Source organism: Callospermophilus lateralis, chromosome 2 (genome assembly GCF_048772815.1).
Source record: "Callospermophilus lateralis isolate mCalLat2 chromosome 2, mCalLat2.hap1, whole genome shotgun sequence".
NCBI classification, from domain to species: domain Eukaryota; kingdom Metazoa; phylum Chordata; class Mammalia; order Rodentia; family Sciuridae; genus Callospermophilus; species Callospermophilus lateralis.
In genome coordinates, this window is record NC_135306.1 from 165,792,659 (window position 1) to 165,805,133 (window position 12,475).

Sequence of the window (12,475 nt, forward strand, 5' to 3'; positions counted from 1 at the left end):
TGAGTTATGTCCCCAGACTTCTTTAAAATTTTATTTTGGACAGGGTCTCATTAAGTTGCTCAGACTGTCCTTAACTTGCCATCCTCCTGCCTTAGCCTCTCAAGCAGTTGGGGTTACAGGAATGTACCACCTCATAGCTCTTACATTCATTTTTCTAAATACATTCCCGAGTCTCTTAGTTTTTTGCTAAAACAGGACAGGGAAGGAAGGTGACAATTCCATCACCCTCATCTATCCCATCTACCTCTGTGCAGCCTGGAGGGACCAGCCTCAAGAGGCTGAACCTATCCCTACTTGAGGACAACTCAGGGGAGAAATCCGTTTCTTCAAGCTGCTCAAGATGCTTGGGAGAGCAACTCTCTGGCCAGTCCTCAAAGAGACTGACTGCAAAGCCCAATGTCCTGGACACTGTTTAGAACACTGCAACAGATAGGTTTTGCAAGGAATCCTGGACAAGTCCCCTCCCCTTCTGGATCTACTTGCTTTGTGTGTGTGTGATAAAAATTTCATCCCACCTAAGCTCTCCCATGGTACTGCAAAGCTCAACAGGATGAAATGTGAGATGCTTTGCAAGTCAGCAGGGCACTGTCCAGAAAAGAGAAGGCCCCTGTATTCTCCCTCCAGGCTGACCCACATGTGTCTTTCAGCATCCCAAGGAGTGCCCAAGGTGGCAAGTAGGCTGACAGCTGGCATAGCCCTTCAGACACAACCACACACCAGCTTCACAGTCACTATGTACGGCTTGCGAAGCCACGCTTCAGGTTCCTCACACCACATGCAGACCCCTCCCCAATGCCAGAGGGCAGGCTCCACCACTGGTGCAGCATATGGCAGTGGCACCCAGAAGCAAACAGGCAGGGAATAAGGGAGAGAGCCAGACAGAAAAGACAGACCAGAGCACAGCACAGGGGATCATGGGCCAGCATGTCACACCCCGGCCCTGGGAGAAGCCACCAGCGCTGACCTGGCAGGTGGGAAAGGTCAGGTAGCGCTGCAGTAACTGGCCGACAGCGAAATCTCGCACACTGGCCAACTTGGCCTGGTGCCGCCGCAACCGGGTGAGAAGCAGTGAGAGCTCCTCCAGCTGCAGGTGTGTAGACACATCAGGAAGAAATTAGCCACTGCAGGGGCACGCCACTTTAATTACACTCTTCGCCCCGGTGCCGGGATAGCACTGATGCGACACCACTAAGTAATGATTGCAGTAATTTTGTCATTAGGACAAATAAAGGCACTGGTAGCAAAGGGCTTCAGGAAGTTGTTTTCTCAGGAAAGCTGCAACCAACAGTGCAACCTCACCCAGACTTGAGGTTGGTTTTAAAAAAACAAAAACAAAAAATAACTTTTTTTTTTTTGCGGTGCTAGGGATTGAACCTAGGGCTTTCTGCACGTTGGCAACCACTCTACCACTAAGCTACACTCCCAGTCCCCAGACTCGAACTTTGAAGGAAGAGTTAATTAATCATTGTAAAGACCAGGGAAAAAAGGAGAGGAACTACTGGGAGACAGCAAGTGGCTGGAATATGCTTTTGACAAAATTCTATTAAAAAGAGAAGCCGAGTCCAACATTCCCTTGGACTTCCCCTTAAGTTCGTCTTTGAAGGGCCAGCTGCATGATGCCAAGCAAGTCACCGGATTCCTTTGAGCCTGAGTTTCTTCATCTCTAAACAGGGGTAGACTGCATGACTCAGGGAAGAGGAAAACCCCCAGTAGATAAGTCCTCACAGGCTGTATCCTATCATTCACCTGGAGGAGAAGATGAGGGGCAGCTTACCGATTTTCCATGTAAACTGGGAGCACTGACAGTGTGGGTCATGTAACCCATCGAGGGCATGGAGCGTCGGTCCACATGAGAAGAGTTCTGCAGGTGTGGAGACAAAAAGTCACAGTGAGGCAAGGAAAGGAGGCCTTGGGCACTTGCTCCCAGGTCAGCCTACCACATGCCACTTCACCTCTTTGAGTTCCAGATTCCTGTATATAAAACAGGAATACATATCTTCCTCAAAGGGTATAGCACAGAAAACTGTGAAAACCCCTCGGAGAGTTAAAAGTTATGTTGGGCTGTAAATAACTGAACTGATTGAGCACAGACATCTTTTCCTGCCTGCTGAGCAGCAGACTGTGTGACCTGTGCAAGTTATTTTCTCTTCAATGCCTCTGAGTTCTCATCTGTGGAATGGATTCATCATAGCACCTACTTCAAAGGGTTTTGGTAAGAATTAAAATAAAACTTCTAGAACTACACTTGCTTCCAAAAGTACTGCATAAGTGTTAGCTATTATTATTAGTTTCACTAGCTCAAATCTATACTCAAGCCAAGTGAGGTTCCTGACACCCAAAGGCCAGACCCCAGGCACATGACAGAGGTTTTCAAGCCTCACCTTGATGGTGTGGCCCCGTGCCTTCTTGGGAGAAGCCCCTAGTGAGATGTCCACACTCCTCCTCTGGTCCGGTGGCTTCACAGTAACCCTCTCTGCTGGCGTGTGTGGCCGCCGAGGTGGGAAGACCCTTGGAGGTCCGGGGGGAGGGATATCAGAGGGAGACGGAGGCACAGAGATGGAGCGGGGCACTTCCAGCATGCTCCTGCTCCGGCCCTGGTCGGAGAACTCCAGGGAGCCAGCACAGATGGGTGCTGTGGGGCTACCATGCCGGAACTGCTGGCGCTGCTGCCACTCATACAGCTGCCACACGGTGCCGTCCCGGTGTGCCCGGCGCTCCTCACTGGACATCTTCAGGTGACTGGCTCGATCTTGTGCGTATTTGTAGTCACTTGGCAGGTTCCGGGGAGGGGGTGAAGAGCCCCCTGAGGGGTGTCGGGCACTCTTGGGCAGAGTCTGGTAGTTTTCTGGGAAGGACAGGGGTTGGCTAGGACCCTGGCGAGGAAGTGTCTGGTCTGAGGGAAGGCTGAGGAGAAAGGGAAGGACAGGTCAGGCCATCAAGCAAGGGAACAGAGTTCAGCATATCCACAAAACCAGGCACGTCGGGGAGTCCTATAAGAACCCAAAATAATGATAAAGCAGACACCCAGGACTCCAGACTCCAACTACTTTTGGAGAAGACTCCAAAAGTAGTTTTGTCTGCCAGCTCCCTACCATCTGCCCCATGTTCCTCTCTTCCAGTGTAGTGTGATTGAATGGCCTGATCCTTCTGTCCCTCTTGCCAGCAGCACACATGGGTGTGCTCATGTCTAGAAAAGGCCTTTTGTACATCTGGATTCCTGAGACTTTCCCTCTGCCTGGGATCCTAGGACCAAGTTCTGGAGACTCTTAAAGGAAATGGCTGCCATAGTTCCTTCCTTTTCCTACTATTCTAGTCTAGATACTGATTAATGACCTCACCCAGATTACTGGAAGACCTTCATAAATCTTTCCTAACCTGAACAGTCACCTGCTCTGATCCAATCACTCCCATACTCCAGAAACTTCCCCATAGATTTATGAAATCAAATCTAAATTCCTGCACCTGGCCTCAATGCATCTTGCAGCCCTGGTGTTTTCTTACTCCTCCTCCTACCAGGGCTAGGACTCAGCTGGGGCAAGCCAGATGCCTAGGGCTCAAACTTTAAGGAGGCAACTCTCTGTCAGATCACAGTCCCACACCTGCTGGAGCCTGAAAATGAGTTTCACCCTGGTCCCAGCCCACTGCTGTCCACACTCGATCAACTTCTCACAGGGAAAAAGCAGGTAGTAGCCAAGCTCTACCATTCACTGGCTATGCAACTCTAGGTGTCTTTCTGACTGCTTGGTCTCAGTCTCACTACCTATAGTGTGAGACTGCATTACCTGCCTCATACAGCTATTCTGAGGAGTAAATGAGAACCTAAAGGAAAATGGCATTCTCCGACAAGATGTTTCACCAGTGTGCACCACCTTCCCCCCTCTTTATTCTCATAACACTCCTCTTCCCTCCCTAATCTGTATAGGTTCTCCTCCCCCTATTTACCCAAAACTTATTCTCCAGGACAGGGACCCATGCCTTTCTTATGGGGGACTTCACAATTCTATATCCTTCAACTTTCGTCCTTTGTTTAACTTCATTATCACACTGTCTATACTGTTTCCAAGGTCCTTTGTGGATGTGACCTTTTCATACTTGCAAGATGTGTCTTCCCCAGCCAAGATGAAAATTCTTGAAGGAAAAGAACTGTGTCTCACACTCTGTGGTATATTCCACAGTCTGGGGAACTCCTGACACATATAACTAGTCCTTCAATAAGCACTGCAAGATCTGGATATGACTTTGAAAACCACTAAGAACTTAGTCATCTTATTTTATAAGAAGGATGAAAAATTCAGTAAGGGACAAATTACGGAGCTTTATTAAGCCTTAAAGTCTAACCTATGATTGTAAAAAGAGATCAGGTTTGGAATCATGCCTGAGTTCAATACTTGATCCTGTTTTGTTTTTGCTTTTTTTTTTTTTTTTTGAGAGAGAGAGAGAGAGAGAGAATTTTTTTAATATTTATTTTTTAGTTTTTGGCGGACACAACATCTTTGTTTTTGTATGTGGTGCTGAGGATCGAACCCGGGCCGCACACATGCCAGGCGAGCGCGCTACTGCTTGAGCCACATCCCCAGCCCCTGATCCTGTTTTCATCAATTTTATCTAACAGACTTTGATATAGAACCACCATGCGCCAGACACAATTCTATGCCAATGCTACTCAAAGTGTGGTCCACAGACCAGCAGCATCAGCACCATCTGGGTACTTGTTAAAAATGTATGTTAGTGAAATAAATCAGGAAAAGTGACAGATTCTGTATGATCACGCTTACATGCGAAATATTAAAATGTGGAACTCAAAGAAGCAAAGAGTAGAACTGTGGTTTCTAGAGATTGGAGATAGGGGGATAGTGAGGGGGAAATGTTGGTCAAAGGGTACAAAATTTCAGTTAGACAGGAAGAACAAAAATTAGAGTTCTGTGGAATAATGTCATGACTATAGCACATTTCAAAATTGTTCAAAGCTCAAAGTATTCTCACCACTAAAAACTAATAGAAGTGACATATTAATTCACTTAATTTAACCATTCTACAATATACATATATAAAATATTACATGTATCCCACAAATATATATATTATATATATAAATATGTATATTCTTTTTAATTAAAAATAAAATTTTAAAGTGCAGATTATCAGTCCCACCACAGACCTACAAATCAGAAGCTCTGGGTCAAAGGCTGATCACCTCTTTTAACAGCCCCCCGTCCAGGTAATTCTGACTCTCCCTGAAGTTTGAGAAGTGCTCTTCTAATTGTCTTAACCTCAGTTCATTTAATCATTTCTAGTTACCTGAACTCAGGCAATGTCATTTCTGTCCTCTGAATCTCATTTTCCTTAGTATAAAAAGGGGGTAATAAGAACCACTTAATAGATTGTTGTGAGGATTAGAAATACGTGTCATTCAAATAGGGTTTTTTTTTTTTTTAATCCCCTTTAATGGTTACTTTGCAGGTTGCAGAAGGATATTTTAAGATCTCTTCAACCCAGACCTGACCTGTGCACCAAGTGCGTTTGCTTGCCACTAGGTGGCAGGGTTAGCTTTTGATTTCTCAAATTTAGATAGGAATGTTTTCTCTGAGGTAGGCAGCACCTGCCTGCATCTGATGGAGGTGGTAGTGGGGGCAAAAACCAGGCTGAGGGCTTCCCCTGGGAAGAGCAGGACTTTAGCAGCCATTGTTCATTCTGCCTAAAGAAAACGTTAAGCACACAAAGCATGTCCCAGCTGTGTTTCCACCCTCCACCCTTCTGTCTGGTTCTGCAGCCCACTCTCTGTGCCTTCCTATAGCATCTGGAAGGTCTTAGCGCATACACCAGGCAGTCCCCCAGACCAGGCCTGTCCTCTTGCATGTGATCTGCTCAGCAGCCCACTCTGGGAGCCTGTCTGCTGTGCCTGGATAATCAGAGGCCCCTACTGGGCAGCGCCCCAGGCCCTGAGCTCATCCTACAGCCTGTACCCTCCATTTACATACTGTCTATCACTTGAGGGTGACCCCAAGATGATAAGTACAATGGTAAGCTCTGACTTTACCAGAGTAAAAGACATGGGAGATAGACAGAAGATGAGGTAAAGACCCCTAGGTACAGGTGGGAGCTCCCAAATCAGCTCTGCCCTGACAACAGATCTATTTGCTGGCCCCCACCCCAGTCTTACCCCCCCCAAAATGGGATTTAAAGTCTTTTGTCCTCATACCTTGATCTATAGCTATGGGGTCTCCCCATCCCAAAAGGCACTAAGCAGGATATTCCAATAAACCCACTACAAATGTGTGTGAAATATTTCAAAGTGTGAAACCATTTTTTGTAACCAATTATTTATGCAGCAAAAATTCCTTCCACATCAATCATGCAAGACTTCCTACTGTTCCTTATAGCAGTGTTTGAGTCCCCTTCCCAATCTCCATCTCTGCCTTTTTATTTTACAAGTATGCTTTACTTTAAACTATGCAGTGGGGGAGGGGGTATAAGGCTAGAATTTCAAAACAAGCTCTTAGAATGTACTAATACACTAAGCTAGGACAGTCTGATTCCTATAAACCATATTGTAAAGCAATTTAATGATGTGAAATATAATATATACCTCCAAGTACCAAAAGAACAGTTAGAAATAAATAATTCCCTGTGTGGTCTAAAGTCATGAATACAGGATCACAATGCAATCCAAATACCTTAACGTGCTCAGTCTAATGATAATGAGATTAGCACAGTCTTAATTACACACAAAGCAGAGATATCCATCTTCTATATTTTCCAGTGGAAAATGGTGGAGGTTCCTTATTAAGCAACCAGATCTATTTATCACATACTGTTAGAAATTACAAATATATCTTTAAAAAAAAATCTGGGAATGCAAGATACAGACCTTTCAAGAAACAAATGAAATATCAGTGATCTAAGCAGACTCACTCAGAGATTGACAGCATTTTCTTCCCTGTACTCCGTCTTCGATTACTCTTATTCTCTTTAAGCCCACTGAGATCTGCTTCCACTGCTAGACTGAAATTCCTTTGTGTGTCAACAATCTCCAAAGCCTATGAACAATGTTCTCCACAGACCTAATGTCCCCTGCTCCTTAGATAAGAATGGCTCAAATGCCAACCTCACATTCTAAGAAAGTCCAGTGACCTTCCCAGCCACCTCTCCTCTCCTTGTTGACTTACGTTTCAGCTCCCTGATGCTTACCCCTGTTCCCTAATACAGGTCATTTGTAGCAGAGCTTGTGAATTGCCAGAAATAGTTATGCTGTGACGTTTCACAATTAACAACTTTAAATTGCCAGTCACCCCTTTTTTGAAAGTCCTTTTATCACAAAAGAGTTCTCAGTGTCATCTCATTGGCTTCTTCCCCTCCTATGACTTTGTTTCCTGACCTACCTTTGAAATTCTCTATTAAGAACAGCAATACAGCTCTGTCCATTTAAAGACCACCCAGAAATTCATAGGAAAAAAAAAAACAAACAAACAAAAACCTGTAGTCATGAGCAAAAGACCAATAGAGACCCTGAAGTTCCAGACTTTTGTTTAGGGACACCCACCTTGGAAGGTACCACAGCTAGGGAGAAGTCCTCATTCACAGCACCTTGCACTGCTGATCAAACTCCTTCCTATGGACCCTGTCTCCACAGAACACTCCAGTTATCCTCCTTCATCTCCTGCTTCATTCTTTTTTCTTGGGGGGGGGGTGTAACTAGGGATTGAACTCAGGAGCATTTGACCACTCCCCATCAAACTCACTCCTCTGGCCTGTGCATACACCTGAGCCACATCCCCAGCCATTTTTTTGTATATTTAGAGACAGGTTCTTGCTGAGTTGCTTAATTTCTCACTTTTGTTGAGGCTGGCTTTGAATTCACAATCCTCCTGCCTCGGTCTCCCAAGCAGCTGGGATTACATATGTGCGCCACCACACCCAGCTCTCAGTTCCCTTTAAGGAGACTGTTTTTGCCTAGGCGTTGGCCTGGGGATTCCCAGGGTTCTGTCTTTGGCTCTCTGCTATAGCTCACTCTGAGCTAGGAATTCTCATCCCTGTCTGCATGTGAGAATTATCGAGGGAGGAAGGATAGGAAAGCATGTGCTTTTTAAAACTCCTGATGCCCAGGCTGTAACCCAGGCCAATGAAAGCAGATTTCTGGGCATGGAAATGAGGCCTCCATCAGTGTTGAACCTCTCAGGTTAGGCTTGTTTAGTCAAGCAACAGTTTCTTAACTGTGGCCATATACTGGTGGGATCACCAGGAGAGCTCTCAAAACATACAATGCCTTGACTTTACCCCAGACCAATTAAAGCTCATGATCAAATTGCAAGGCCAGGATTAAGAATTATGGCTCTAAGCATTCTACCTTAGGTAAGTAACTACTGCCAGAGCCATCAGTTATCACCTCCAGAGCAATGACCACAAATCTCTCTACTGACTATATTCATATTCCTTATAACCTACTGGTCATTTTCTCCTGGACATGCCACATATACAGCACTCCCCATCAAGCTCACTTCCCTGGCCTATGCATATACCTGGCTCAAGGCACCACATCTACCTATAAACCTGAACACCAAGTCCAGTTCCACCTGCAGCCCTCCCCACTGACATGTCCAAAATGGAAATCCTGATTTCCTCCAAACCTATTCTTTGCTTAGCCTTTCTCATTTCAGCAACCACTTAGTTACTCAAGTCAAAATCTAGGGATCATCCTCATTCCTCTTTTCCCTTCAACCTGCACATCCAATGCATTGACAAACTTCATGATTTCCATCTTCAAAAATACCTCAAATCTGTTTATTTCAATTTCCATCATTACCAACCTGGACTATTGCATTAGCCTCCTCCTAGACTCTTATTTTCTTTGAAAAATACTAATCAGATCACATCACTTACCTGCTTAAAGACTTCCAGTGATTTCCCATTGTTTTTTTCAAATAAAATTCAAATGCCTTACCTTGGAAAATGAGGACCCCCATATGATACCACCCCTGCCAATTTTCTAACCTCTCTCAGCAGTGGGTCATCTTACACTCACTGCTTGGGTAGGGGTCACCTAGTCCAGCACCAAGGAGAGCAGCTTTACTCCCCTGCCTGGGGCAGTAGCTTTCTATTTTCAATAAGACACAAAGTTGAAGGGGGAGGAAAAAAAAGAAGAAGAAGAATTGACACCTGGTCATTCCCAGGTGGGAGTGGGAAGGTATCCAAATAAAAGGTTACCAAATAAAAGGCCTTTCCTGGTCTATTGTCCAGCTATGTCTCTCAATCACTTAAAGGGATTCCATTGTGATTTCTCTATGTCCATCCTCACAATAGCCCAGCTAGACCAGATTAAGGGAGGGTCACAGCAATCCATGCATACAGCTCCACATATCTGAAAACATGCTCAAACTGTTCCCTGAGGAGTAGTCTGTAGAGTCACAGGCAGACAGTCTGGGTCTCATCAACATTTTAGAACATGTCATCAGGCCTGTGGCACACTGAGCTCTGGTACATCTACCATTGCCTCTCCAGACCCTGGAGGGCTTTCTAAATGCACATTAGCTTTACTATCTCCTCTCCTTTCAGTGGTTTGTTTTCAGAAGGCTGAAGACAATGAGGGAATTTGTCATGTCTTCATAATGAAGACAAAGTACAGTGGTTACTGGGGACAGCAGAGAAGCTGGGTGATCCTGGATGTTTCATGTTCATAAATGTGTCCTAATTAATATAAGATTATAATATAATGTAGATAGTGCTTTGCAAATAGCAAGAGATGCACCTCTTCTAAACAATTAAAGATCACTTCTTGAAGGAATGGGCTTGATAAAACCTAATGTCAACAGGGTCTGAGCACTTCTCCATGTGCCTAGAATGAAATCATGGATCTGTATTTACTTTCATTTCTACAAATATTTCTCAGGTGCAGAGAGAAAGAAGCAAAAGAGAAGATCCATTACTATCTCAAGAATGAATGGCTCAAACATCATCAAAGAGGAGCACAGACACCTTGATGTAACTTTGTGTGGGCTTGGGAGACCCACAGACCCAGGTGTGAACTCTGGCTTTGCCTCTAGTCTCTGTGCCCTGGGTAGGTTTCTTCACTTCTCTATGCCCCAGTTTCTCTGTCTATAAATTAGAGATATCATTCCTCCTTGCCAGGCTGTTAGAGGAATTTATGTAGATAATGGAGTAAAGAGTTTAAGGCAGGCATTTACCCAGTGAGTGCTGAGGAAATGATAGCCATTGTTTCTACATTATTATGCCCATTATTAGCAAGATCCCGAGTCTACAACTGACCTTCTGCCATCTCCCTTTTGGGCCTTTGCCCAGGCCTCTGCCTGGGCCAGGCTGCTCTTCCTCTGGCTGTGCTTCTCTGGGTTGGCCCTTGGAGGAAAGGCCCGCTGGTACCCGCCAGTCCCATTCTGCTCTCCTGGAGTATAGATGGGGAGCACACCATTCTTCTCTGCCCGCTGTGGCTGTGCCTGCTGGCCTCTCGGACCACTGGGTAAATCCACAAATAAGGAATCCTCCTCTGCTGGTGAATACGGGGACCTGGACTTGCTCCTGTCCCTCTTCCCCTCCAGTGGGTCCTTTTGAGAACGGTACCGCTCTTCCTCCTGCTCCCGCCTCTCAAAGCCGAAGGAATCATCATGGCCACAATGAGGACAATCTCTCGAGTGTCCAGGTCCAACACGGCCACAGTCTCGACACAACTCTGTGTGGTTGGCTTGGGGCACTGCCTGCCGCTCCACCTTCTCCATGTCCCTGCAAAAAACAGCAACAAACTCAGCCAATTCCACAGCCAAGACTTCTCGGTACACACATTACATTCACTCACCTCTAGGCCTTTGCATAGACTATTCTCTCTGCTTCAAACACCTTTCATGACCCATTCTTCACTCTTTTGGGGATCTGGCTTAAATGTTACCTCCTCCAGGAAGCCACCCCTGACACAGACCCTTAATTTAGGATGAGATCTTATGCTGACCCTATTGTTCGCTAATTATACTGGGAACAAAACTCTGTGTTAGAGTACAGGTTCCTTCAGACTAGAGGCCTGATCATTGTGTATGTCCAGAACTTCTGCAAAATGACTGGTATGGAATCCACTCTGTACGCGTACTACTGCATAAAAGAACAAGTGATGATTTCATGAAATCCGGGACGTGTTCCCATCCTACTATGTGTTACTGATCCTGCCTTTCTACTGTTTGTCCACATGTCTGTGTGGGGCAGTCCAGCTTGAAGCCCAAGATCCTGATCCCAGGATCTCTTCTACTGGTGTCTAGCACAGACAAAAGTTAAAACTGGCAACTTAATTAATACTTCTCAGATTTGGTAACAAGAGAACAGGCACCCCTCCATACAACCACTTTATCTTATCAGGGAACAGCTCAAACAGGAACCCAATAGCACTGACCTAATGATCCTGTATTAGTAGTCCGATTTTAGAGCTAAGGAAATGGAGACACAGAGAAAACCAATGATTTGGCCTAAATCATACAGGTGGAACTCAGTGACACCAGGGGTTAAACCCAGATGAACTCCAGAGCCCGTGTGCTCTAGCCTCCACTTCTACTGACTTTCCATATGTGTGTCTGTGGTTTGCCTCCATGCAAACTCAGCAATTATGAAGGAGAAGAGAGGATGATAGCTCAGGGTATGAACTAAGACTAGAGAAGGAGCTCTGGAACACAGCAGAGGGCTCATCTCCCACTGTAAACTGCCCCTCTTCCTGCCTCCTTGGGATAAGTCCTAATTAAGTCTGCATTCCCACTGGAGTCTGAGGAACATACTCTAGCCCAGATGGACTAGAAAAAGATGCTTAATGGGGCAGCACTCCAGCTGCACTCCTTGGTAAAAAGGTTCTAGTCTTAAGCTGCTTTTCTCTTTCTCTCTCTCTCTCTCTCTCTCTCTCTCTCTCTCTCTCTCTTTTAATTGGCCTATAGTTTTTATTTGGGGATATTTTTATCAGGTTTTGGCATGAAGATATTCTAGCTCTGTAGAATTTACTGGGGGAGTGTTCATTCTTTCCTATGATCTGAAATTTAAAAAAAAAAAAATTTTTTTATTTGTTAAGATGCATCACTCAAAAATGGTCAAGCCAGTAAGGTCTCCATTTCAATCTCAGAAAATACAATGGAAATACTGCTGCATTTACATCTCAACAGCCAGACCCCAGGTATCCTTGCAGCAACCTTAGAACCTCAGCTACTAACAATCAGCACAGGGCAGAATCAACCCAATCTGGGAAACAAAATATAAGTATGAAGTGAAAATACACTCCCAGCACAATTTAGGCATGGAGAACTGAGAAAAGCAATCATGCTTCTGTCAATGTCCTAATGCCCTTTTCCATGGATATCCCAAGACTTGTGAGAGAAAAAATAATAATAATAATGCTCCTTAAGACCTCCCTTTATTCATCACTAGGGGACATCCTTCCTTCCCACCCACACCTTCATCCATTGCCCTTCTGATAACAGCATTATTTTCATTTAAGGATCCGCCC

At 45.1% G+C, this 12,475-nt stretch overlaps 1 protein-coding gene across 7 annotated transcripts in view; it reads right to left on the minus strand.

Annotated features, from left to right (window-relative positions):
• Plekha7 (pleckstrin homology domain containing A7) overlaps nucleotides 1–12,475 on the minus strand; it is a 206,555-nt gene that overhangs the window by 35,419 nt on the left and 158,661 nt on the right. For all 7 annotated transcript variants that reach the window (XM_076846949.2, XM_076846948.2, XM_076846944.2 and 4 more), the window contains 3 exons: nucleotides 10,261–10,728; nucleotides 2,382–2,904; nucleotides 1,775–1,861 (listed from right to left, as the gene is read on the minus strand). In XM_076846949.2, coding sequence (XP_076703064.2) covers nucleotides 1,775–1,861; nucleotides 2,382–2,904; nucleotides 10,261–10,728 — 1,078 coding nt within the window. The remainder of the gene's footprint in view (nucleotides 1–1,774; nucleotides 1,862–2,381; nucleotides 2,905–10,260; nucleotides 10,729–12,475) is intronic.